This window comes from Scatophagus argus, chromosome 8 (assembly GCF_020382885.2).
Source record: "Scatophagus argus isolate fScaArg1 chromosome 8, fScaArg1.pri, whole genome shotgun sequence".
NCBI lineage: Eukaryota > Metazoa > Chordata > Actinopteri > Scatophagidae > Scatophagus > Scatophagus argus.
This window is the reverse complement of record NC_058500.1, coordinates 18,984,494-19,012,009: the sequence shown is the minus strand read 5'-3', so window position 1 is coordinate 19,012,009 and position 27,516 is coordinate 18,984,494. Positions and strand designations below refer to the sequence as shown.

The 27,516-nt window shown below is 39.1% G+C and overlaps 2 protein-coding genes across 6 annotated transcripts in view; one reads left to right on the top strand and one right to left on the bottom strand.

Moving 5' to 3' along the window:
- The window catches only part of cfap74 (cilia and flagella associated protein 74), a 56,014-nt gene extending 49,941 nt beyond the window's left edge, over positions 1–6,073 (bottom strand). For 3 of the 5 annotated variants that reach the window (XM_046396892.1, XM_046396894.1, XM_046396896.1), the window contains exons 1-9: positions 5,933–6,073; positions 5,561–5,666; positions 5,312–5,393; positions 4,812–4,976; positions 3,992–4,090; positions 3,793–3,897; positions 2,819–2,992; positions 2,390–2,500; positions 986–1,088 (exon numbers count right to left, since the gene is read on the bottom strand). In XM_046396892.1, coding sequence (XP_046252848.1) covers positions 986–1,088; positions 2,390–2,500; positions 2,819–2,992; positions 3,793–3,897; positions 3,992–4,090; positions 4,812–4,976; positions 5,312–5,393; positions 5,561–5,654 — 933 coding nt within the window. In that variant the 5' untranslated portion in view covers positions 5,655–5,666; positions 5,933–6,073. Of the gene's footprint in view, positions 1–985; positions 1,089–2,389; positions 2,501–2,818; positions 2,993–3,792; positions 3,898–3,991; positions 4,091–4,811; positions 4,977–5,311; positions 5,394–5,560; positions 5,667–5,810 lie in introns of those variants that run through there. The other 2 variants (XM_046396893.1, XM_046396897.1) reach the window with 2 other exon arrangements.
- A 2,303-nt stretch (positions 6,074–8,376) lies between these two features.
- Positions 8,377–27,162, top strand: gabrd (gamma-aminobutyric acid type A receptor subunit delta). Its single transcript, XM_046397823.1, has 9 exons — positions 8,377–8,783; positions 18,823–18,938; positions 20,478–20,545; positions 21,970–22,190; positions 22,777–22,859; positions 23,047–23,184; positions 23,658–23,813; positions 25,198–25,409; positions 26,100–27,162. The coding sequence occupies exons 1-9, from the start codon at positions 8,716–8,718 to the stop codon at positions 26,421–26,423; spliced, it is 1,386 nt and encodes a 461-aa protein (XP_046253779.1). The 5' UTR covers positions 8,377–8,715; the 3' UTR covers positions 26,424–27,162.
- Positions 27,163–27,516: the final 354 nt, after the last annotated feature.

Genomic DNA, 27,516 nt, shown 5'->3' with positions numbered 1-27,516 from the left:
GAAATCACACCGCATTAATGTAGCCATGTTTGACGACATGAAGAGCTGATCATTTGAACAAGAAGAGAATAATGTTAATGAGCTATTTACTCATGTGTACTTGTTGAGGGTCCATTTGGAAAATACAGCCCTAAGCACGATGATAGTACTGCAAGATCACGACGACGAGCATATAAGTACTGTCAATAATAGCTACAGTGCAGAACTGAATTTATTTGAGGACTGGGAGAAGATACTGCCAGTAAAATGAAATTGAGGTTTTTGCTTTACAACTCTCCTAGCTAGGAGAAAAATTTGGTCAGAATGGACAGATAAATAAAACCAGGTCCAAATGGCATACTTTAAATATATGATGATTTCCTTTGGCTTCCTAATGTACTATCTGACCAAATGTTGTTCGTTCGCTCTTATGCTATGATACTACAACATTCCCCATTAAAAACACTGGTATGCATCCTGTAAAAAACTACAGAGGGTAGCAGGAGTCATGGGATAAAAAAATGTGTGTATAAAACAGTAATCAAATTTACTGTGCATACATTATGCATTTGTTCTTTTCTGCATTGTTAGCCGCCCTACTGCTGGTGCCTACAAATTCTATATACATTTCTTTATATCAATATTGATAGGCTATCACATTATATTTGTCATCGCCTGATCAAGACTCTTGTTTATACAATTGTGATACTACACTGGATATTGTTTCGGCAAACGTGTCAAAATTTGACTGCTATTAGTCATATAGCCTAATATTAACACAATGAAAAGTATAGTTTATTTATAGTTTATGCCTAAAGGCAAACAATAAACTGAAGTGACCATCTTTAGAAATGTATTATATAATACATGTTACACAAATTAAATTAGGTCAACTTGTATCACTATGTCTTTAAAGCTTTATGAGTACATAATGCCTCACTAAATATAGTTCTTTTCTAAAATGCTATTCATTTGGGTGGGTGGGTGGGGGGGTGCTGTTGCTTACTTGGGTGGCTGCTATGTTTGATTTCAGTGACTTGACAGCCTGTATCCTCTTTTCCAGTAACTCCCTGTTCTGCTGCTCTTTCTCAGCCTCTTGCTGATGCATCCTGAATGAAACAGGGACCATCACAAAGCATGTGAACGCTCACAGAGGGAAGATCAGAGATCAGAAGCTCAGACTCACAGAAATGCTTCATTCTCTAGAAACATAACCCTCTAAGATGTCAGAGGGTACGTTTGACATGAAAACAGTAATATCAAATTTAAGATTCTAAATACTGAAAGGATATTTCTAAAAACTACCACTATTACCACTATTAACAATTTAATTTGACAGAAAATCTTACTAAAACAGCAAAGATTTTAATATAAGCTAATGACCTTTTTGGGAAATTTATGAAGAAAGGCAAGCAGCTGAAGTAATTGGACAGAAGGAGAACTAAAGAAAACAGACAAGAATAAGGGAGGAAATCAACAATCTTGGCCACTGACAACAATAGATTTTCTTCTGTTTAAAGAAAAAGACTACAGATCTCCAATGCCCTGACTGTCTGTTCAACTTGACAATGACTTCTTTGACTACTTGGAACAATTGTCATGGCCTAAGTGGGATAATTCACACAAAGCAGTGTGATTACTGAAAAATACACCTTAGTTTTCATGCTGTGCATAACATTTTGAGTTTCTGACCCACTGTGTTGGTGGCTCTCAGTCCCAAACTTTCCTACTGAAGAGTTTAAAAGAAGTGATCACAAATATATATATATGTGAATTTTTTAAAAGGTTAAGTAATTTCTGAACATAGTAAAACAGTGTAGTAAAACTTATTCTAGCAGAAATAGAACAAATAACAACAAATAGATTTGTTGTGTAGATTTGTCATACATACACTTGTGTCTGTGTTCATGATAATGTCAGAGCATGTGACCAAATGCACAGAGTGGCACAGGGAAATAAACTACTGTAGATCAGTTTTTGGTTACTCATGGAATACTTATTAGTAAGATCAGTTCACGTTTGGAATTATAATGTTTTTTGACAATGAGAAAATATATATTACCAGCTGTGTCCTCAAAGGTTTAGAGGTGGACCTACTGGATTTTATTTGATGTTCAAAATAGTTCGATCACTCACATAAGTCCACTGACACCTGAGACTAGTACAAACCTGAACAACACTTTTGGGGAAATCATGAGTAACATGAATCACCTTTTTCTGTTCACATCTGATATGCTATTCACTTTCAGCTCAAACTTTTCTATACGAATTTAAGCTGTTTCTTGTCCATCCTGCTTTCTATCTATTTTTCCAGAATCAGCCATGTGTTAATCACTATTCAATCCTCTGAGATACATCATATTTTAGTTGCAGTCTCTAAGCACTGTTTATTGGCTTAATAGTTGATTACCTTTTAATGGTCTGTTTCAAGTGCTTGGCAGCTATCTTTCGGGTCGCCTTGCGCGCTTCAGATTTCTTCTGACGGTCAGTTGCCTCTTTCATCAGCATGGCTGCCTGTTTACTATGAGCACACAATCTCAAGACACTTACACACATGACATACCAGTCTTTATATCATTCAAGGTCATGGACATTATGTAATTGGTTCCCCACAAGGACCTCTCGTGAAAAAACAAACAAACTCAAATTCAACAATTCACAGGCATTAATAAATGATTGATTTATACTCTTTGGTAATATGCTGTGCAATTTTACTTAAATTTGATGTAATTGTATCCTAACATCCATTTACTTGTTTAGAGGTCACTAATTCTTGATTTTTTTATGGATAACAGAGCAGTGCTATACAAAAAATAGAAAAGATGCTGGTATTCCCTACTTCCTGAGTTGCTGGATCTTGAGCTGTAGGTTCTGGCTGGCCTTCTTCTCCTGCTGCAGTCTTGTCACTGTCTTCTGGGCCTTAAGGACCTGGAAGACCTGCTCCTCCTCCTGCAAATCCTGCCGGAGCGAGGAGAACCTGCCAAGCTCTGCCTCCACCTCACTCAGCTTCAGTCTGAAGAACAGGCATGTAGAAAGAACATGAAGTCGAAGATGATGGTGTGTATTATCTAACAGTCATTTACTGTACCAGTGGTAAGAGGCTAGACCTACTGTATATGGGTCTATGAAGCACAGTACAGATTGAATTTTTCTCTCTGGTTTATATTTATATCATGATAAAAACTGATCAGTTGACTTAATCAATTGAGCCAAACATTTAATGTGTGACTGTAGTTAAGAGAAACTTATTCAGACAGAGAAAATGATCATTTCCATAAAGCAGAATGAGGCAGGACTCCTTTCAGGTTTTACAAAACAAGCAAAACTGCTCAAGACCACAATGGAATGATTTTTATAAAGTTACAAAGTTCTTCTTACATATCAAACTCTTAGGATATTACCATGCCATTAGTCTTCCAGCAAAGATGATTGTTTACTGCATTTATTATTGTGATGCATGACTAAAAAGAGCACTGTGTAATAACAAAAGCTCAAGGGGCAACTCTGGTGTAGGTGTTCTGTTGAGATGCTGAAATATAATCCAGTTTGAGAAATAGGTCGAGAGGTTTGAGGGTTTATGTGATGCATAAACACTGCACAGCAATTTGCAAAACTGTTAAACAGAATGCGTCTGATTGGCAAATATAGTGTCTTGTTTCCAGATAATGCCACATTGCTTTGCAGCAAAAGTTTGGGCAGGTTAAGCTTATTTGCTGGATGACCACACGTTTTTGTGAAGGAGGCTGCGTTTTTCATGCAGTACTCATGGCTGTCAGAACAGGACCTGTCAAAGGTTTTTACTGTCTGACTCACTCTTGCTGTTTCAGCTCAGTGTGGATGTGGCCCTCGAGCTCTTCTTCGCCCTGCAGCTTTTGACACAGAAGCTTATGCTGAGCTCGCAAACGAAACACCGCCACACTACAGAGTAAAATAAACAAAATGAAATACTCAAGACAAAACAGAAACATTTCATATCTGAATATAAATACAGAACAGTCACTTTTCAACTCACCTGTTGTCTGCTGCTTTCTGTCTCTCTAGCTCTTTCTCCAAGTGATCCCTCTGCTCCACCAAAGTCTCAATGTTCTGACGACAGAGCTTAAGCTCTTCTCTGGAAAAAAGAAACACAAGATAACAAAGACAAGCTCAAGTGTTGTTGGATCAAAGCCAATTAAAAGGGCTGTTAAATGCAATATGTTCAGAACATCAGGCTAATCGATTTTCTTGTGGCTATTGCAAAAAACGAAGGTAATTATGTCGGCTAACAAGGTAATCTATTGAAGATATTAAAAGTGTCTGAATGGATACGCGCACACATCAGTGGTTTTGATTGCACATTGTTCTTTTTGCAGTCCACTGGTGTGCAACTCAGCAATCTGTGAGTGGGGCAAACAACTGTCATAAAAAGCAAGTCATGGTACACGGTACAGTAAATGCTACAGACTGTTTAAAAGGTAGGTGGGCTTGGTTCCATTAAACTCATGTTTGAGCAGAGCTCAGTACAGTTCCCCTCTGACCTTTGATGTTTTACGCTAAAATGGCAACCATTTTTGCTGGGGACCATATCACAGCTCATCGGGTGCTTAATGGCTCATAAAGCAGTCAAATAAAAAAGAGGGAAAAAAAGTGGGGAGAGAGGACATTATGGGAAATGTTCTCTCTTCAGCTGAAATGATTTCCTGCAAATTGCTGAATCAATTGGTATAGAAATGATTGTCCCTGTGTTAAGAGGGTAAGAGGGGTGAGACCTGGGAAAGTGGAATAACACTGAAAAGTCTAGAAAAGTAGGAGCTACTGTGGCTCTAGAGGTCTGTTGGTTGCCAGATCCAGACCTGGCTTTCAGCACGTCATGCTCCTTCTGTCGGTGAAAGCAGTCCAGCTGGTCCAGGTTTCGTCTCAGCTTGAACATCCGTGCTGTCGCGGCACAACTCCTCTTCTTACCACTGTCAGCCACAACTGAAGGGTCAGGGTCACCATCACCATCACCGTCATCTTCTCTTTGGACAGATGCAATAATACATTGAGAAAAGTTGCATGTTTTATGCAAAATCTGCAGATCAATTCTATACATGCATAGCATTATACAACTATTAAGTCTGGGCATGTGTGTGTACTGAGGTTTTATGATTTAGAAAATTTAATCAAGTTTTGAAAAAATAAACAAAATTGAGCTTCATCTACTAATATATCATAATGAGAGTCGCATTCAGTCATAGAGACGTGATCTTCTAAATACTGAGAGGGAGATAAAAGGATTAAGGATTAATACATAGGCATTTGTATTTCATTGTCTAAATAAGATATGATTCACAGAAAACCAAGAAACACACACCCATACAACTCTTCTAACCACCCCAAATCAGGAGGAAGGACTGGCTCGTCATCTGCAAAGGTCTCCTGGCTGGGACCATCGTCTGAAATATACATCGTCATTAAGTAAGGATATTCCAGTGTCTTAAATCAGCCAAGGTAAAACTGACACTAATGTGCATAAACATATTGAAGTAAAGAGAAAAGAGTCTCTTAGTGACTAAAAAGCTGCAAACAAGGCAGAAACGTGACCCTCGCTGTCTTCACTCACTCTTGCTGTCCTCATCAGCGCTGAGGTGGACGCCCAGCTGTCCACTCCTCTCTGACGTAACATCAGATGGACTTTCCCTGTCCTCGACGTTCATTTCGCCTTATTTCTGAACAGGCAGACATTATCAGACAAACCTTTGGACAGTTTGACGCGGCATTACTCACTGAATCGTTGTACACTTTTTCATTTACAATTCATTAACATAACTCAGTTTCGACCAGCTCATGTTGCTTGTCACAAGAGTTCTTACTGGAATTTGGGGTGTCCTTCACTCGGTATGGGCTAGCTTGGAAAGCTAGAAAGCTAAGCAACTAATGTACAATTAATGCAAAATATAGGTTGTATCGCATTTAACAAACATAAAGCTGTTACCTCGCTTAGCTAGACTGTCCTTTCCTTGGTAGGATATCGTCTCACAATTACTTTCTCTAACCGCGCAAGTTACTCCGCCATGTTTGTTAGTGTTTCCTAGGAGACAGGACACAAGGGGTGGAGCCTGACGTCTATCAACTGCACTTCCAGCTGAAAAAGAGTAATACTGGCGGTAAAGGTATATTTTTGATTTTTTTGATCAGTGAATTCTGTCGTAATTATCCAACAAGACATGTTAAAGTAGGGAAATCAATTAAAAGCATTTTCTCACACTGAATTCATGACGTTGTTGTTGTTATTATTTACACCCAATAACAGCGATCTGTTGTGAATTTCTAATTGCTATCAATATAATTTCCCTCACCAGCACTGATTTCTTTGGACTGATAGACAAGCAACATTCGGCAGAAAATATCTCAGTTGTTTCGGAGAGAATTATAAATCTGTGAGTTGTGCAGAATCTTTTGTCAAGCATGCAAGGCACAGTATGGCCCTATCTGATTTCCACTTGGAAAAGACATTAATTTGTAGTTGATCAGTATTGTGCTGGCACAATGAGCTTTTACTGTAAAGGCTCTCATTTATCTGAAATAATAAAGCATTCTTTCACTTCCTTGTACTGTTGAAGAGGAATTCAGAAGAGGAGGAAATGCTGTACTACAGGAATATTTTGGGTTACCATGGGGTAACCCCATAAATAGTATGGGTTTGTGCATGTGTGTTATGTAGGATATGGGACAGAGCGATAAAACTGCAAGGGAAACAAAGACTCGAGCTGATCTAAAGAATGGGTCAACAGGAGGGAAACTGCACAGAAAGAGGGAGAGAAAAGGCACACAGTTTGTGTTTGAGAGACACAGAATAAACCCATGCAGTGCACTGCTGTGTGTGTTGCAGCCTGGTATCTTCTTGTCAAAGGGGTTTGCAGTGCACATCCAGGTGGCAGGTCTGGAGGGAGACAGAGACAGTGGTTTGAATCCACAGCCACTGACTCCAAGCCTGTCTTTGCTCCCCAGGGTGAGGCAGCAGAAACCAGGGCAGGTGCACTGCTGCAGCTATGCACTGAACCACTCTGCCCGTACAGTACATTAAAGAGGTTATGTTTAATGAGGAGAAAATAAAAGCCTTCAAATGTTGGCGGAATAGAGGATAAATTTCTTGTCATTAACTGCCTATTAGATCATACCTCATCCATATAATATTTTTTATGATATATTAATCATTCCTGCTGACTGAGTGAGATGTGTTCATTGCTTTGCCGTTTTGTTTTGGCTTTATGATCTATTTTAACATTTGCAAAGCTTCTTGTATCTGGTGGACTTATTAAAGCTCTTGCAGTTATACAGCGGGTGGATAAAATAACGTAAACACTCAGAAGGACCTAAACATAATAGCATAGTGAATGCAATTAAGTTTTCAAAGCACTGTGAGACACCTGACAGGAATCAGCTGAGCTGGGGGACAAGGGTCAAGGACAAGTGTTGACAAATTTAAGTATTTGCACCTAAGGGTGGCTAATAGACCCCCATGTATATCAACTGTAATGTCACAAGAATATTTGTTTTACTGTTGTTCAACAGCATAGTGATTTAGCAGTTTAATTTTAATTATTCTTTTTCAAATTTGTCTAGGGTATTGATTTAGCCTACATACATAAGACATATGTGGTACTAAAAGTGTAATATTTCGCCTAAATTTTATGTCACTATTGGTTTCATTGTGACTGATATCTTATTTAGTCTCTTTGCTCATGTAAATCTATTCTTATTAAGGTCTTTGAAAAGTGTAACAGTACCCAACATGAGAAACATTATGATCTACATGTGTATTAAAAGAGAATTATACATTAAATTATATAACAATGTGGAGGTGTTGAGCTAACAGTGAAAGCTCTGATCAGAGTAGTTCCTCATCTTCTCACGTTACTCTGCTGCCCATGTCAACTTGTGGCAGTCAGCTGCACCAGATTCCCTTTAAAAATTGTTTAATTTTATGATAACTCACCACCAACTGTTCCTCTAGAGAATACATAAAATAACATGAGTTTATTTAGTGATGTGATGCCAGTAGTTGACTTGGGAAACACAGTGAATTACCCACTTCTTTTTAAAGAGGATCAAGCCGGCAACTTGTGGGTGTCTCTGCCCACTTTGACCCCACTGGGCTCTGCGCTGTGCAAACCTCGACTGTTTGTCCTTTTCCCAAGAGAGTGAAATCCAACTTTATATGAGGCAGTAATTACCTAATGGAGATGATTCAAATGCGTTAAACATTACATAATATCCTGAAGTCCTATGTTCGTGACATGCCTTCCTGCCGCCCCCCCGCCTTCCGTAGCCAGATTGAATCTGACGTTTAGAGGCCAAGCAAAGGAGGGATCGACAGATTAGTGAGTCTCTCTCTCTCCATCTCTCTCTCCATCTCTCTCTCGATCCCTGCCCCCCTCTCTCCCTCTCTCTGTTGCTGGAGGACAGGCGGCGGTGGCAGCGGTGGTACGGCTCGTTGTCTCGGTCGGACTGGGAGTTTTGCTTCTCCTCGGTGCGCTCTCTTCTTGTGCACTCCTGGACGCGGAGGAATTGGAGGACTGATCATGGGGTCATCATCGCCATCATCTTCAGCAGCATCAGCAGCAGCATCAGCACCGCACTTTACTTTCTCGGCAGCGCCGGATCACGACGAGAGCGCACTGAAATAAAACTCCGTGGCTTTGTCGTCGCTTTCCGTTCCTGGAAACTTTTCTTTTTTTACCCCTCCCATCAATTTTTTATCATAAAGCGTGTGGAATGGAGGTCCCAACTTTCCTGCTGTCGTGTCTTGCTCTGCTCTTCGTTGGAGGGGATATTTTCACCAGGTGAGATCACCATTGATTTTTAGTTCTTGCAGGTGTCTTATCACTAGGCCTGTGTCGCTCGTTAGTGCGGAGCGCTGCAAAGAAAAAAAACATCCAGTTGGTGAATAAAAAGTTGGATGAACCATAAATTTAAAGTCAGAAGATCAAAAAAGCCAAACACCAAAAAGAAGCATTAGCTTCCATCATGAAGACAGTATTATAATAACCATACCTCTCTGGACTGGACCTATAAACAGCAGATGCCATACTAAATATAAATTACCCTTTACTCAAAAACAAACAGTAAACATTATAGCTAAAATATGGTTGGACAGTCTGATTGTCCTGGCCTCCCACGACTTTTCCTTATTAATATTAATACACATCACGCTTAAAGCTAACTAAACTGATTTTATGTGGCTTTGCCCTCTGCATCCTCATATAAACATACTTCTCTCCACCCACAACCCGAAGTCTGCTTTCTCCTCTGCTTTACCGTCGGGCACATTTGATGACATTATTTGCATAATGCATATGCATAGAAAGAGAGGACTGTTTTTTTTTTGTTTGCTTTTTTTTATAGGGAATTGTGTGGGTGCATTTTTGTGTATTAGGTAATGTAAGTCACTTCAAGGCCTGTTCAGTCGGGGTCGAATATCAGATGGTGATTTGTGTCCATGGATTAGAAAAGGCTTCTTTACTAGCCTAATACAGTCAGTTTGAACAGAGCAGCCCCTCTGCTAACCAACAACAATGTCTAGGTGAAGTGTCACAGATGGACATGTGCCTTCAAGAATACGTCACTGAATTCTTGTTGCAACACTATTACAAATTAGTCTTGAAAAATAAATCATATGCAATTGTAAACCTAATGTGAGGTGAAATGAAATGTGCATGTAATGAAAAAAAAAGTGATCCTCTTGAGCTAAGAAGACCTTAAACCTAGTGCCATTTAAAGAGATTTTACACAGATGTCACATTGAATTTTAATCCAGCCCTCTGATATTCAGTATTCTCTGTATTATAAATAACTTTCTGACACATATTTCTCGAATATAAAACACACAGCTTCCGTGTCTGAAAAGTGAAGTCAGTGCGTTAAACCTGAATTATTTCTACTGGCCAGCAGGGGGCTTCTCCACTGGTTGCAAAAAACAAAACAAAACAAAACAAAGAAAACAGAAACAACAAAAGTGAGATTGAATGAAAGTCTTTTAAAAATAATTGACATTTTTAGTGTGCAACCTCTGATTTTGATTTCCAACGCAACATTTGCAGACCAAAATGCCTTTGGATTGGGTGCAACTGGATAGACCTACAACCAGTCAGTGTAGAACAATGTGTGATGCAGGGCTGAGTCATGGAAAACGTAAACAGACTACAGCGCACATAGATGAGTTTTGATAATGTAGCATTGATATGGCTGAAAATACATACATGCATATGCATTTTGATTTGGCACGAACTCTGCGCCTTGGCTCCACCACTTGATTACTCTGGTTTTAAGTTTTAAGAGTCACCAGAGCAAGATGGCATCTCTTGTATGCAGGATATTTTAGCTTCATTTTTGGGAGGAAGTGGAGATGGATTGTCGATCATATATGTCAATGGTGTCCAGTAAGAGGTGCGAAATGTTTTGGAATTGGTCCAGTAGGTTGCCTCAGCCAGTCGCTATGAAATGGGTTGCAGTGTAATACATGGGGGTAGTTGCGCTTAGGTCAAAGTATGTCCAGTAAAAGGGCTTGTTCTTGTCACTGACAGGCTCAGATTAAAAACATTAATTTTACTTTCTAGATCATCATAAAACACACTTCATTCAAACACACAGAAACAAAATAAAACTTGCCCAAAACATCTTGGTTAGTCTTTTCACTGTTCCAGCAATCACCGGTTCAAATAACTGGGTCAAAATAAACTCTTAATTTACAGAGTTAGGTGTAAAAATATTCTGGTTCGACTTGCTGGCTGCTCCTATTGAAAGTAAAATAAATGACAATGCAAGATATTCATTAGTTACTAGTTACAACCTGTCAATCAGCACAAGAGTATAGATCCGTGGCACTGTGTACTTTTAAATAGCCATGAATTTATTTTTGGTCTTTGTTTTTTGGTCATTTTTTGTTCTGGCTCCAAAGCACCAGGATGGCAATGGCCAAAATGCCAAACTCGAAGCTTCAAAATGAAGCAGTGTGTGATGTCGCGATGGCTATTTTCACTTCTTTTACAGTCTATAGGTGGACAAACCAGATGGACCTGCTTTAAACAATATATTTCTGATTTCAGTAAAGGCTTCCAACACTTTTATCTGTGTGCAGTCAAAATGCCCTCCATAAGCTTCCAGTTCTTAGGATAACCAAGACTGACTGAGTCCAAATCTCTCCAAAGCAAATATACTGGCATGTGCCTCCACTGAAAAGGGCAAAGGGGGAAGCAGCTTAAGCTTTGGGTGAAATTTGGGCAAATCGTTTCTATTGTCTCTCTTGACTGTTCACCAGTAGAGGGAGTAATAGCTATTGTAATTGGATTTTCCTGCCTCTATTCTCTGCTGTTATTATTATTTTGTTCTCAGTCCAATGTAGAGTGTAGGCTTTTTCTTGCACCTCATTATGTATCAGCTCTCTTTCTCTCTCGCTTGCTCACACACATTCACATATGCGCGTACACACACACAACCATGCATGCATACTCACATTGCTGTTTTGCCTTAGGTGGTTCAAAGTTGCAAACTGCTTCCTTTCTCTGCTTCCCTCCTCTGAACAGAATTACTCTGGGTCTCCTTTTAGCTCCTCATTTATCCATTTCACAAAAGTTGCTTAGCTAAGTTATGCCTCACCACCTTTAGTGTGGCGTCAATTTCACAGCTTTTCTTTGCAGATAAAGTGTCACTTAACCCTTCATTTTACCAAATGCAGCACATCTAACTGATGTGTAATTTGTGCAATAGAGACAATAATGACTGCGCTATGAATTATTGTAACCTATAGAGCACATAATAAATAGAACATATGAAACATACCAACACATTGTACACAGATGGGATTGGTTTTAGATATTTAGATAGTTATATTAAGTGTGAGGGTATTGTGTAAGGAAGAAAATGTGTATTATCACTGCTGTTTGAGTCACATTTTCTAAAGGGTACAGTGTCCAACTGTAACTCTTTGGCAAAAATAAAATTATATATTGATTTGATTTTTTGATTTTTTAGATTTCTTTAGATTTTTGGAGGAACCAGTGGGCTTGGGTGGCAAAAAATAACTGAGAGGCTTTGTCTCACTCACTTCTGCCTTATTTTTGACACTCAGTGATTTACTGTGTCCTGGACAGTAAACGGACATTTTGGACACTGGCAGTTGTAATTTTGAATCTACATAAAGTGCAATGCAGTGCAATATGGGAATGTTACAGAGGTGACATTGTTTTTTTTTCTCACATTTTCTGTATTATAGAATTATATATAGTGTGACAGAAGATTCTGGGCATTTCACTGACCGTAGGATAACTAATGATATTAGGAATTGCTCTGTTCATTTAGTTGCAGTCATTATAAAGACAGTATTTATAACTAGTTTGCTGACAAGAATCATATATCTATTGTATATCATATGTAAATCATCTTTGACAGTGGTTTGCTAATCTTTAAGTGTTAGCCACGTAAACACTTCCTGCGAGTGGATAACAATAGAAATCTTCTGGTGGTTCTCAGTGGAAAAATTTTGTTGTGAAGTAGCTGCAGGAAGTGTTAAGCCTGAGATATATTCACAGTTCATATGGCTCTGATGGCAGCAGACCAGTTCACAGCGAGACTGCTATCTGGTCGACAAAGGTATGAACAGGAACATTAGATTAGCAGCACAGACTAAACATGGCTGTGACCCAGCTTGGATGGTGATGGGCACCATTAGGATTGGACTTCACTAAACAGATCCTTAGTGTCATGGGTCAAAGAGAGAGAGAGCAGGTGAACTGAAATGTTATAGTTCATAATCACAGGAAACTAGAAGTATCTCAAAAGTCATCTGTCAAGCTATGTGCGGCAATATGAGGCTAAAGAAATCTTGATTAAATCTGATTAAATGAAAATAATGACATGAATTATATCCAAAACAGCTTAAACATGACTGAATTTGTGCAAAAAACAAAACAAAAAACCCCCCAAAACAAAACAGAACTGTATTGAAATACTTAAAAGCATATTAAATTCATCCAGCTATTCACAGCAGCGGCTCCGATGCAACACACAAATATGCAAAAGGGCCCTGCCTCATATGAGACATGTGCATAACATGGGGCATATTTGAACAAAAATGTATAGCCCTATTTAATCAAATTAATGGTTAGCACAGAAAGGTGAGAAGGAGTCACAGTCCATGACAGGAGTAGTTGGTTGTTTCTAGGACTCTCTGCCAAAAATAATGCAATAAAATACAAAATACAAATCCACTATGTCTAACATTAGACACTAGTACATCTTACAGTATGGACAGACAATCTGTCTAATATGGTTAAGCTTTTCAGACAGACAGAGGAGAGGCAGAGGAGATGGGACTGTAGATGTTTTGTGCACACGTGAGTTATGTCCAAACGTGGACATATGATAGTTTAGCAAAATGTGATGCCACAGGATTTAATCCCAGCATTTCATGATCTTTCTGGTCTGACACACTTGTCCTTAAACCCGCACTGAAGTGACACAGCAGCCAACATAGTGCTCCTAACTAATCTGAGTAAGAGGCTGAGTCAGCGGATAAATCCATCCTGCTGTCCACAGAGCACATTTCCCAATAACACAGTGATTTGATCATGGTCCTCTGGCCGCATGAGCTGGCTGTAGAGCACGACTCTGCTCGGGCAGCAGGCTGAGCAGGTGCAGGGACACTCTAGTGCTTCTACTCAATTTAAGGTGACGCACCCCATGTAAACAGGAGAAGGTTTAATTACAGGAGTAGTGTACTCTGTTGAATATGCTCGCTAACACATTCTGATTACCAGATACATGTTCATTAATCTGATTAGGAGTTATTTTTTTATAACTTATGTATTTGAGGGGTTTCAGCAACATGGGGATTATTCACTCAAAAACTGTACTCTAAAACTGACAACTTACACTTGATAGATTTGATGTGCTGATCCCACCATTTATTTTGTATTAGATGTATTAAAATGTAGCTAATTTTATCAAATGGAATATATATAAAAAATATTAATGAGAACTAATCACGTGTCCCCAGAGTTAAAAGTGATGTCATCAAATCGCTGATTTTGTATGGCTATTCATTCTGACCAGTTTGGTAAAAATGTTTGTAATATTCATTTGGCTGAGGACAGAGGTCTGATAAACATGAGGAAAAATGAAATAATGTTTGAGAAGTATTTTGGTTTGCTTGCGTGAGTTTTGGAAAACATGTTTAGTGGAACAAAGTAAAAGTAGTGTGTAAGTGCATTAATCCATTTCCTATTTCTCCCCGTCTTGTCACAACATTTTCCTTGTTGCTTGTATGATAATGAGAAGGATGAGGGGAAGATGAAAAATAAATAAATTATTAAATATGTGCTACATTACATCACATTCATTTGGCAGATTGTCCAAAGCAACTTACCAAAAATACATTGAAACCACTTAGGAGAGCTAGATGGAGTGTATGTCTTCTAAACAAATAACTAAAAGTGTGTTCAGTAGTGCAGAACAAGTGCTTAGAAATTTTTAAATGAGATGTAATTAACTGCTGGAAAAAGCTGCTGAGATATAGCCTGCGGTAGAAGATAAATGACTCTGCTTTCGTGACTTCAGCGGGGAGCTCATTCCACCTCTGCGAAGCCTCGACCGAGACGAGCGACCACAGTGTCTTCTGAGTGATGACGTCCAGAGGCATTTTGTTGTGCTGGGATGTAGGGTTTGACCACGGCTTGGAGGTAGAGAGGAGAAGCTCCCTTCCCTTCACTGCCCTGTAGGCCAGCATCAGAGTTTTGAATGGGATGCGAGCAGCAATAGAGAGCCAGTTGAAAAGGAGGGGGAAAACTTGAGAAGGCTGGAAACCAGGTGGGCAGCAGCATTCTGAATTATCTTCAGAGGGTCTCATTGCAGAAGCTTAAGCAAAGAGGGAGTTGAAGTAGACCTCGGAGTAGACCCTCCCCGGCGATGAGGCAGCTATGTGCTCGTAAAATCAAGAATAAGAGATTTATTACATTACACGTCATTAATTTATGAACAAAAGAGCCAGTAAAAGATAACTATGAAAGTAAAAGTAAAATTCCTTTTCTCTTCATTTTATCAAGCAACTGGCTTAAAACAAAAAGAAGGATGAGGTGTTCAGTATTCACTTAAACGTTTTAGAGAAGATTTAGAGATTTAGAGAAGTATGTCACTTCTGGGACCCATATTTAAGCATAACATGTCAAACTTTAGAGCAGTGCTAATGAGGTCAATAACGATATCTGTTTGCTGAATGAAAAACAATCTATTATTCATTAGTGTCTATTATTTATTATTACTATCATTTATTGAGCATCTGCCTGTTAATATGTGTCACTTATTTCTGTGTTATTGTGATTTATCCAAATGGATTTTGATGCTTTCCCAGTACGGCGCATCTCACAGCGATGCCAATAAAACAAATTAAACAGCGAGTCACAGACTGAGGATGAGGGGACTGGCACTCTATTCATGTTCAGGTAACTAGCAGTGTCAGTATATAAAGCTAATTGGGCTCGTTACTGCGTGTTGCACATTACCTTCACGAGAAGACTTCATAAATTTGAGAGAGGCTGCTGCTCTTTGTCTTTGCTCTCCTCCGTCTCCTCTCCCCATCTGTTTAATGTTAGCTCATAAACAGAAGGGTGCAGATCCAGGCCTCGGGAGAGGCTTTCAAGGAGACTGAAATACAGAAGGAAGAGGAGACTCTGGAAATGCACACACTCTCCATTGTTTGTCATGGATGGAAGGGCGAGAAAATAGAGAGGTGCAAATGTTTAGTGCATGTCCACAGAGAGCAAATGTTCAGTCCCGTACATGTCTTTTAACAGCAGGCAGTAATGTGAATTTTTCCTTGGAGAGCCCAGTGAGAGCTGCGTTTCTGTTTGGCTTTCTGTGGTCATAAAAATGCTAATTCAGGCTGGGAAATCAAGAAATAAACACTTTTTCTCAAACAACATCAAACTATAGAGAGACAGAAGATCTGATCTGCTCTGTAGAGAGAGCTTGCAGTGATCACTGATAAAAACAACATCGATGGGGATATACAATATTTGGTCAGTCAATTAAAGCTTTCATATTTTTTACAAGGTCTGTAGGATTAACATTCTTCTGCTGCACATGAAGCCGCACATTCCTGATGTGTTTGGAATGAGTAGGAGAACAGCTGTTTGTGAGTAGCAGCATCCACGCAGACAGTCGAAATTCATTAGAGACATCCAAGAAAAAAAGATGATGTTATTTTACTGTGATATACAGTAAAGGGGGTACAAAGTTACGTTTCTCTGATATGTGACTATAAATACAGTTTGTACAAAAATAAGTGGTAAGCTGCACGTAATACAGGCCTTTTCAATGTAAAGTCACACCGGAAAGGTCAGGGATTGTAATGAAATCACAGTAAACCCATTAATCTGATCATCCTAGACACGTTACTGCAAATGGGTAAAAACTGATACTAACTTACGGTGTTTAGACTATTACAATAGGATTTGTCCCCAGCAGACACACACTGTCTCGGTCCCCCATGCTGTTTGACCTTGGTGTGTTAACGGATTTCTTGATGGAAAAGCTCTTTATATTCCAGATTTAGAAACTGCCAATTAGTGGAGAAATCCAGTAGTCACACAGTGATTAATTTACCCACTCAGTGCTCCCATTTATTTCATGACATGACAGTGATTGCCATTCTAAAAATATATCTACCGATATAAAATGGATTCACCAAGGAAACCAATGACATGGCAGAATTGCTGTTTTTTTTAAACTGTTTGTATAGAAAAGCACATTTTTTTCCTATACTGTATACTTACATATTGCTTTGTTATGAATGTCAGTTTTCCATGTGCATATACTGCTCTCTTGGAAGAGCATTATATGCATATGGCTTGGCTCTCTTCAATTCATTGTTGATTTTCATTGTTGGTCAACAAAAACACCTTCGATCAAGCCTCCGTGTGGTCCCTTTCCAGTCAGTGAAACCTTTCATTTTATTTCATTTATTTGCTGCACATTAGTCATCTCTTTCAACTCTAGATGACAGTATTGCCTCAAAAATGTGATTTTTGTATGACCATGTGCACCTGATAATGTTTAATGATGAAGCTCTGCTGCATATTACCGAAACCTTGTCTGTCATGACAGGGTGTAACTCACTTGACTTGAGCTCAAATACATGAAAGTCCACACAGTACTTGCATGATATCTGTATGTCTGTAGGATATCTGTTTCCAGGCTCGCTGTTTCAGAATGCAAAACTGCCACCTGGTGGTATCTGAGCTGTGCTGCTTTGGTGAAGTCCCACACTGAAACTGTGGCTGTCCTGCCCTGGGCCCTCTAGCTGTCCCTGAGGGCTAAACTGAGTCCTTTTATACCAGCAAATAGTATTTATTCCACTATTATACCCCTCCTGAAAGTTAGAGGAATGGGAAAAGCATTAGTATTGCTTGAATTGAGGTGTCACCGTTCCAAACTAGAGCAATATAATTAGGTGTTAACTTGCTCTGATTAAACGTCTGGTTGAATGGGGATATGTGGTGTAATGCTCACGGACTGAGGCACAGCATGATGTTCATTCTGAACTGTGTGACATTTGAAGCGATTTAGGATCTGCTGTCAGCCTCTTTGTGGACTAATGTACATTGCTGAGGCAGTGAAGAAAAATGTCCCAGCCAGTCTTCAGTCAACGCTTGAAATGATGCAGCTGATGGCTGGTAATTTGTTCTACTATCCAGTGTTTTTGAATATGATCATTTTCATGTAAAAATCCACATCAAATAACTGCTAAAGAGTACTCATAATCATTCATAATTAAATTCTTCATTTCAATTATTTTGAAATACTGTATTCCACATTGCACATACTAGGACAAATAAACTAAGGTATTTAACAAATGAAAACACAAATATCAATGAAAAGAGTAAAAAGTACAGATAAAAACAATGAGCCTGCTTTATTCTACTTATTAGCAGATTATGTGTTTTAGAGTATAGGATTCCTTTGTGTTAACTTTGAGATCCAGTATAACAGTATATAAATTTCATATTAACAGCTGAAATGACTATATGTAATGTAAAAGAGGTTACTCACAGTGATGAACCCACTGAGGATCATCAACTCAATTAACTGTGACTGTAATCCCCTCACCTCTTCAGCAAGTCAAGTCAGCAGCAACATGTTTTCCTCCACAACTTTTAGAGTGATAATATACACCGATCAGCCACAACATTAAAACCACTGAAAGGTGAAGTGAATAACATTAACTATTAACACACACATAAAAATTTGCAGGCTACCACCTGGGGGCTAAACCCTCCATGCACAGAACCCAAATGATCCGACATCCTGATTCCAAAGATCCTGCGTCCCTTCCCCTGACAGGTCAAAGCTGTTTTGGCAGCACAAGGGGGACCTACAAAATATCAGGCAGGTGGGTTTACTGTTGTGGCTGATCGGTGTAAGTGATATGTCATTACATGTCATGTCGCTTACAGCTGGTTCTGCTGCCCCCAGTGGCCAAAAAAACCCCAAACAAAAACAAAAAAAACCAAACAAAAAATCAAAACAATGAAAGGACAACTTGATGACTCTAAGTTCAAGACATTTTTTTTCACTTAATAAGGATATACACGCACCAGAAAGGTTTGAGAGACAGAACGCTGTTTTATTAGAGCAACCTCGAAAGCTTTTTCCTCAGTTGTAAACAGTCAGCCAGTATTACTAACAGCTAAAACTGTTTCACATTTAAAGCTTTATTTTTAACTTTTGCGTACTTGACTGTATGTGAGGATCTGCCAGGTTTTCCTGTGGACACATGCTGTAGCTGGACAACCGCTGAAGGCTGCTGTCTTTGCTGTTTGTCTCCTTCAGGGCCATGCTGAGTGACATTGGGGACTATGTAGGTACAGACATTGAAATATCCTGGTTACCTAATCTGGATGATTTAATGAAGGGCTATGCCAGAAATTTTCGCCCTGGGATAGGAGGTGAGTATGAGATCTACTGCTCGTGGCATTGGGTTGCATTTCACCCTCTCACATTTACAGCCATCCTTAGCATCACCCACCCAAAGTTACGACAACATGGATGTTTACGTTTCATTTACCAATTCCATTATCCTGGGAGTTAAGTTTGTTTTTTGTTGTTTCTTGTACCTGATTTGACTCTTCAGTAAGGGACACAACAAAACATTCATAGGAGAAGACTAGCTTTGCTTAGGGGATTATCCAGGACAATTCCCTTCAAGGACAACAGAGAGATGGGTGGTGCAAATAATGAGCACCACTCTGGAGACTTTGCTAAGAATGGCTGCAAGATGTGAAACATCCAATGACCATAGCGATAGATTTCTCAATCTCACAGCTTAACTCAGCTGAGCAAAGGTGAAAATGTGGGGCAAGAATGCTACCATCACAACATACACACACTGCCTTATGCACTACATGCCAACTAAAACCATCATAACACAGCATCATGTGGTGCATTCCTATTGGTGTAATATTATAATGACCACTGAGGAATCACGTCTTTGGGGTAATTCCCTACATTCAACTTTCATGGCATTGTGTTGATGACATAAAGCATACATTGAATATGGAAACTGAGAATGAGATAACATATGACTTTATACTTGCAATAAAAAAAATAATTCCAAAAGATCACATGGATGATGCACAAATGCAAAAACATAATTATTAGTATTTTGGTTTGAAAATTCCAGAATGGGCACATAGAAAATAAATATATTTTTCTTTTTTATACCAACCCCGCTGTAGGGAACTTCCCAAAATCCAAAAATGCACTGCATTGTGCAAAAACGATTTCTGAATTCCATTGTAGACTATTTTGGAAAACTTTTTACATTCATTTGCATTACCATTATGTTCAGTTTTTTTTAAATTATATATCTTTGCTTTACAGACCTCAGGTTAAGAAAACAGTTGAAAATAAACAAAACCTTCACCAACTTTGTTTAAAACTGCGAGAATAAGGTGTTGAATGGTGGGGAATGGTAATGTATGATTCCTTAATGGTCATTCTAAATAGTATTTCTGTTCTGCATCAGTGAGCTCCCCAGTAGTTTATGCCCTCTAGCATCCGATCACAGAGGCACACTCCATGCTAATCATATGGCAAACTGTTGAGTGAAAATACTACAGTGTGTATGTATGTGTGCATGTGTGTATGTGTGTGTGTGTGTGTGTGTGTGTGTGTGTGTGTGTGTGTGTGTGAATGCTGGCAGGAGATCACTCTGCACGAGTCCATGAAAGCCTGGTACTGTTTATGAATGCCCACAGTGTGATGTACCACTTAGCATGGTTAAACTGGATAATGCTTAATCTCTATGCACTGTAGGAGTGTTTGAGATGTGGGAGGATGGTGGGTGGGAGGGAAACAGATGGGTGATGGAGTGGGGATGGGAGTTACTGATGGATTCAGAATGAGCAGAGAAAGTGTGTGTGTGTGTGTGTTTAAACTGGGGAGGGACCAGGTTTGCTTTTTTTTCTCACTTCTCCCCCCCACAGGTCCACCAGTGAACGTGGCCATGGCTATTGAAGTGGCCAGCATTGACCACATCTCTGAAGCCAACATGGTAAAGTATGCAGTTCTCCTTCCATCTACCGTGAGGATGATTCTCTATCATCCTTTAACTTTACTGTTCCAGCGAAGATGAAAGATTTGCTATTTGCATAATCCTGATTTATCCCACTTGAGGGTTTGAAAATACTCAGGATGAACATGTGAGACACATTGGTTGAGTTGTTGGATAATTTGATACTTTCATGGATTTTGTGCAGTGAAAACCAACTCTAGTGGGAAGATTCACATCATACATGTGGTCCTTATTCTTTTCCAAACAAATAAAAATATCCTTTGCTTCAACACCTACAAATAAATATTCCCAAAAAGAAAACAAAAAACAAAAATAATGCTTTTTTTGTTACAAATAAGAGTTCATAGAATGGATCCCAATATACAGAAATAAAACCAGAATCAGTATTTACAGCAGTCTTGATGCATGTTTCCATATTCCATATGTTACAAATTATGAATTTGAACAGATTAAGGTTTACTACTGACAATATCTCCAACAGAGTATCTTAGTATTGGATTTAGGATGTTTAATCTAGACTAAATCATACCTCTAGCAGTGCAACATGTCAGTATTGTCAAACATCCAAAATATCAAAATGACTATAACAAAATACATAGTTTGATAAAATTTCTAGTCTGCTTAGTAGGATTTTATACATTCCCATTAAACGCTCTTTTTCTGTTCTTCTGAGCTGCCACGACAAGTGAATTTCCCCACTGCGGGATCAATAAAGTTCATCTTATCTTAAACTACTTTATGTTTGTTATTTATGAGACCTACTAAATTTAAATGTATTCAATCCAGTTGGTTCTCACAAGTCTTAGATTTGCACCTAATTGCAGTCATTAGAAAGGAACAATTTAGTTTTGCACTCCTATTAAGTTGGTGTACACTGCAAGATAAGTTTATCTGTACAGCATATTTCATACACAAAGGCAATTCTAAGTACTTCATAAAACATAAAGCACAAACACACAAAAAAGTTGAAAATAAATGTAAAAATGAAAAAATATGAGTATAATGTAAAAAATAAAATGTATTAACAAAAGAAGACAACATACAGTCTATGTCAGGAACAGTCTATAAAGGAATTCTGATGTCAGACACAAAAAAGAAAACAGTCAAAATTGATACCAAGATACTGTGATTTTTTATGGGTTTAATTCTAGAGCCACTACAGACATAGTTCAACAGTTCTCACAGACCAATACCTCCCAGGTACCCAGTAGGACTTCAGTCCAAGTGATATCAAACCACACAAATTTGCATTAAGTTAATTTTGATTAATTTTGATACAAAGTGGACCCCTTTTTCCTAAGACTGAGATAGGGGTATGCTATAAGCATTTTCTCTCAGTAAATTGTGTTTCCTCATGCCCATGACTCAGCCTTCATGTTTGTCTGTGTATTTGTTCCTGGCAGGAATACACTATGACCGTGTTCCTGCGGCAGAGCTGGCATGATGACCGCCTGTCCTACAATCACACCAACAAGACGCTGGGGTTGGACAGTCGATTTGTGGACAAGCTGTGGCTGCCCGACACTTTCATCGTCAATGCCAAATCTGCTTGGTTCCACGATGTCACCGTGGAGAACAAGTTGATCCGCCTGCAGCCCAACGGAGTCATTCTATACAGCAGCCGGTATGAGCAAACAGATTATTGTCTTCACTGGTCAGACTCAAACAGACAGAGACTCTGTATATCTACACTTACAGTTAAGTTTTGGTAGAGTTTAGGAAACTGAAACTACTTAAGGTGAGTGAACGTTTGCAGCCATGGTTAAAAGAGACCACCGCTGACAGCACTGATGTCTGGAAGGAAAGTTGCACACTTTTCATCCAATACCAACCTTCAATGTATGTGCATGAGATTGCACATATGTCATTTCACTTGTGTTCTTTTTTTCTTTTTTATAGATGTGTAACTTGCTAAAAATGTTGCTTTTTAACTTCATGAGGTGATATGTTAGCATTGTGTTTACTGATTATTGTTTGCTTCTGCCAAGTTGCCAAACCCCCCCAAAACAAACAAACAAAAAAACCCAAAACAAAACAGTTAATGCAGGTTAACAGTTTTGGGGTCTTTGTGTGTCTTTCATCTGCTTCTATTAAATGTGATGCAAAAATGTACTGAGCTCCTTTTCATCACCAGTCAACACAGTTCCCAGCTAACTATAGAAAATACAATGATGTACCTTGAGTGCTGATTAACTGGGTTGCCTTCCTAGAATCACTTCGACGGTGGCGTGTGATATGGACCTGACCAAGTATCCCATGGATGAACAGGAGTGTATGCTGGACCTGGAAAGCTGTAAGTTGGATTTCTTTTTCATTTCTTTTTCTTCTGTCACACAAAATGTTGCTTTCTTGATTTGTCTGAGTGTATTCATCAAAAAAGTGTTAAAGCTTTGTTCCAAAGTGCAAGGGTATGTGACATGCTAAGCACAATTTGCATTTTTGTACGCTGGGCTAAAAAAATGTTTTTATTTTCATTCTAGACGGTTACTCCTCAGAGGACATTGTTTATCACTGGTCGGAGAGTCAGCGACACATCCACGGCCTGGACAAGCTGGAGCTCTCCCAGTTCACCATCACAGACTATCGGTTTGTCACTGAGATGATGAACTTCAAATCTGGTGAGCATCTATCTTGTTCTCCTCTGTTTTTCTTTAGTTGTCAAGGTTAGTGCCTGCATAGCCATTTTGAAAGCCCCTTGCATATTTCTTTAGTGTTTATGCCTTGTGCTATTTTGAGTTTTTTTGGCCTTGGCTTGCCTCTTGTGCTGGAAAACTCTTCAGATTCTTTTTGAAGCAAGATGTTTTTCTTTACTTCAGGCACTTGGGGTTATATTCTATGCATTGAAGGAATGGATCAAGTCAGACTTGCTGCTGAGCCAGGCAGGAGGTTTAGGACATGATTAGAATTGCTGCTGGGAGAATGTGCCTCCTACTTTATATCTTTATATCTAGCTTTGCCACCAGGGGCACATGTGAGCAGACAGACATTCTATGATATCATTGTCTTTGAAGAACAACTGAGTATTTTTACAATGGATAATTAGCCTCTGCAGCAAAGCAATTAAGCACAGTGTCTGTTTTCTGCTTCTTAGCGGGACGATTTCCAAGGCTCAGTCTTCGCTTCCAGCTGAGACGTAATAGAGGCGTCTACATCATTCAGTCGTACATGCCTTCGATATTACTGGTTGCCATGTCCTGGGTGTCCTTTTGGATCAGCCAATCAGCAGTCCCTGCTCGTGTGACCTTAGGTTTGTATTAGTTTAATGAGGACTGTTTTATTTTTAAAATGAAAGTTGAAAAGGGGCAACTTAAAGTTGTGTGTGTGTGTGTGTGTGTGTGTTTGTTTGTTCATTCAGTTATAGAAAGGTTAAATCATATAAGTGCCATGTTTTCTTGTGGTTAGAAAGTGCACCTGGCTAAGGCAGCTATTGAACTTTCAATAATAACATTACAAGTCTAACAGCCTCGGTAGAGGAAGGAAATAAATCATATTGAACTGTACTGATAATGATAATGACAAGGAGCTTTTCCTGTAGCGGAGCTGCAAATGTAAAGTTCATCCCGATGGTGGCTCTAGAGAAAAGACCAAGTTGAAATGGTTTATACTTTTGATATTTTTTAATGACAACCTGCAAGTTACATAATGTAGGGAACAATAATGACAATAATGACTTTGTGTCCTGAAGGTGGCACTATAGGAAAGCTCATCACATGTCCAAAATGGAAAAGGATCATCCTGTGAGGAACATGACATCCTCATTAAATTTCATGGCACCATTCCCATTAAACATTGATATTGACTGAGTAGAAGTGGAAATTTGAGGTTGACATCTGGTCACATGTTCATGAGATTTATTACTCTGTTGCAAAATAAAATCAAGAAAAAACATTAGCCATCATGTGCTGTTCCCTGACATTATTGTGAATATAATGTGGTTTACTCTTGATTAATCTGTGACAGTCATCATTTTTTTTAAATACATTCTTTAATGAATAAAAAATGCCAGATAATTTTGAGTTTACAGCCTACTGGGTTGCTAAATATAAAATAGAGGTACACAGCATGTGTGGTCTGTTAAAAAACTCCACTAAACTTTACTAGACGAAAACTAAAACCTCACCAGTATGTTAATGTACACACTGACAATGCTAACACCCTGAAATTTTGTAGATATAAACTTTCCCTGTGTTGCATGTGTAGCATGTAAACAATTGCTGATTAACAACACAAGGTACAACTGAGGCTGATAGGAATGTTCTTATGTTTTGAAAGTATTTAGTCATAAACCAAACTTCTAGACAAATTTAAATTTAGACCTAGATGGTGTGAGATGAAAAGTCAAGGACGTCCATATGGACAGATAAATGTCTCTAATTTCATAATGCAATGTCATTGTAGTTCAATATTCGCTGACACGGCAATCCACACAGTAGAAATATTGTATTGTACTGTAATATTGCTGAAATATTTCACAGGATAACTGACAACTTTGACCTACTGTACGTGCTGATTCTTGAAATTCATTTGGTATTTATCAAGACCGACATTGCCATCTATACTGCCCTGCTGCTAACATGGCTAAGACCCTTCAGAACACTAATATGTACCTTGTGTCTGTGATCTTTCCTCAGGGATCACGACTGTTCTCACCATGACCACGCTGATGGTAAGCGCCCGCTCCTCCCTGCCTCGGGCGTCAGCCATCAAGGCGTTAGATGTCTATTTCTGGATCTGTTACGTGTTTGTGTTTGCGGCGCTCATTGAGTACGCTTTCGCTCACTACAATGCTGACTACCGACTCAAAGAGAAGGCCAAGGTGAAGGCCAGCAAGCTGAGCTCTGAGGTGAGAAAAACATTCCCACTTCAAAAAAATGTAAAGTGCTAAGAAATCCAGTAACACAGTGCAGAAAATCCAAGTGGTCAACGTCTGTGCATTTTTAATTAAAAAGTCCATTTATCTTTTCATATTTAGCCCTAGACAGTAAACTAATTGGACGTAACCATAGCCTGAAAAGTTACTGCAATGCCAAATGTCTGAAACCTGCATTCTTTCTAATGGCCCCTCGCTTCAAAAGGAAGTCTGAGTGTACGTAAGCTTAGAAGAAAATGACCCTGCTTTTAATTTATTTATTATATTAGTTATTATATTAGTAAACCATTTCCTATTGAGTTTATATCCCATTCACTGGTTTCAAGTTTTCTTCAAAACAAAAAAATAAAGCAGATAATAGGTTGCTTTAGGGTATGACTACCTTCTAATTGACAGGTGGTTACCACAGCATCTGCAGCCAGAATAGAGGTATAGGGATGTGTATCATCCTCGGCTCTGTCTCTCATTGAAATATGGTCCTTTGTGGTCCACAAACCATGAGCTGTGTCTGATTATGCACAACTGGTCTGGGTGGTAGATGGAGTATCAATTTTGTTTGCACTCTATCAGGTAAAGCCTCAGAAAGTGCTTACATGCCTCTCTCTCTCTCTGTCTCTCTCTCTCTCTCTCTCTCTCTCTCTCTCTGTCTCTGTCTCCATACAGTCCATTGTGAAGAATGGCAAACAGGCTATGGTTTTGTTTTCCCTGTCGGTGACCGGAATGAACCAGAGTGTGATGATCTCCAATCGCCACGGGAGGGCCCAGCGCTCCAGCAGCGAAATCCCCGGGGAGGGCGGCAGCGAGGAGGCTGAGCCGAGGAGAAGAAGGTCCAGGCAGACGGAGGAAACCAAGGAGGAGAAGAAGTGCTGTTCCAAGTGTGTCTGCAAGCCCATCGATGCCGACACCATCGACATCTATGCCAGGGCTGTGTTCCCTTTCACTTTCGCTGTGGTGAACGTGATCTACTGGGTGGCGTACACCATGTGAGAAGGAGGCAGCAGGTCTGTGAGAATGGCTGCTATCCAGGACTGTATATAAGAAACTGCTGGAGCTGTGCCACTTCAGTGCTGGCAGACTGGTGCAGCTGAAATACACTGCGGGCCTCAGTAAAGAAAAAATTATCAAAATAAACTTCAGAAGAAACAAAGTGTTGCGGCCTGTGAATATGGAAATACGGTAATTAATGGAAGTAGTTACAGAGAGAGTTTAAAAAATATTAACAGGACTTCATATCTTTAAATACAAATAAAGAAATGTAATGTATAAAGGCAAAGGACTGTGTTGCCTATTGGAGGTCTATACAGTTTATCTCATCATGTTATATGAACTAAGAAATCATTCTGCTTGAATTCCTGCAGTACTGACCACAAGCTCACATTGTGCAAACACAAATAAGCATACTTAGCTGAACTAACTCAGAGCCACAATCTGGAGTGAACCGCCTGTTATCTCCCAAAGAAAATTTGCCACCCAGACTAGAGGAAAACAAGATGAGGTGTACTGCTGTTCTGCATGGCTGATAACTCACTCACCCTCTTACCCTGCCATTGCCATCTTCGTCCCTATCTCTCCTTTGGTCCTCCACCCATTTTTTTTTTCATTTAGAACACAATCTGGAGTGTGTTATCTCTTCTGCCAGTTCTGCCTGTTTCCTCACCATTAAAGGACTTCTGTCATTACCTGTGTGTGTCTTTCTCGCTGATGAGCCTGAAATCAAAGCAGTTGCTGGGTGTGGTTAAAAGTAAAATAAAAATAAAAATCTTGAAATCCATTCCCATTTGGCAGACTTGCCTTTGTTATGTTATGATCTCCTGAAAACAAAAATATGTCTTGAAAAGGCAATGATTAATTGTATGTCCTGCTAATAGGGGTCAAGAATTGTGATTTATTAATAAGTTCAGTTCAGATTTGTTTGTGCTTAGTCAGAACTTGAAAACTGATTTCAGGAAAGTTAGGGATGAGAAAGTACTGCAGCTCCCTAGTCAAGAAATTTCAGTTTTGTTATTAGACTCAACATCAAAACATTTCCCCTGCAGTAATCACTGCATTCTTGGGTGCCTTGTATCAGCTTAATCTCGTT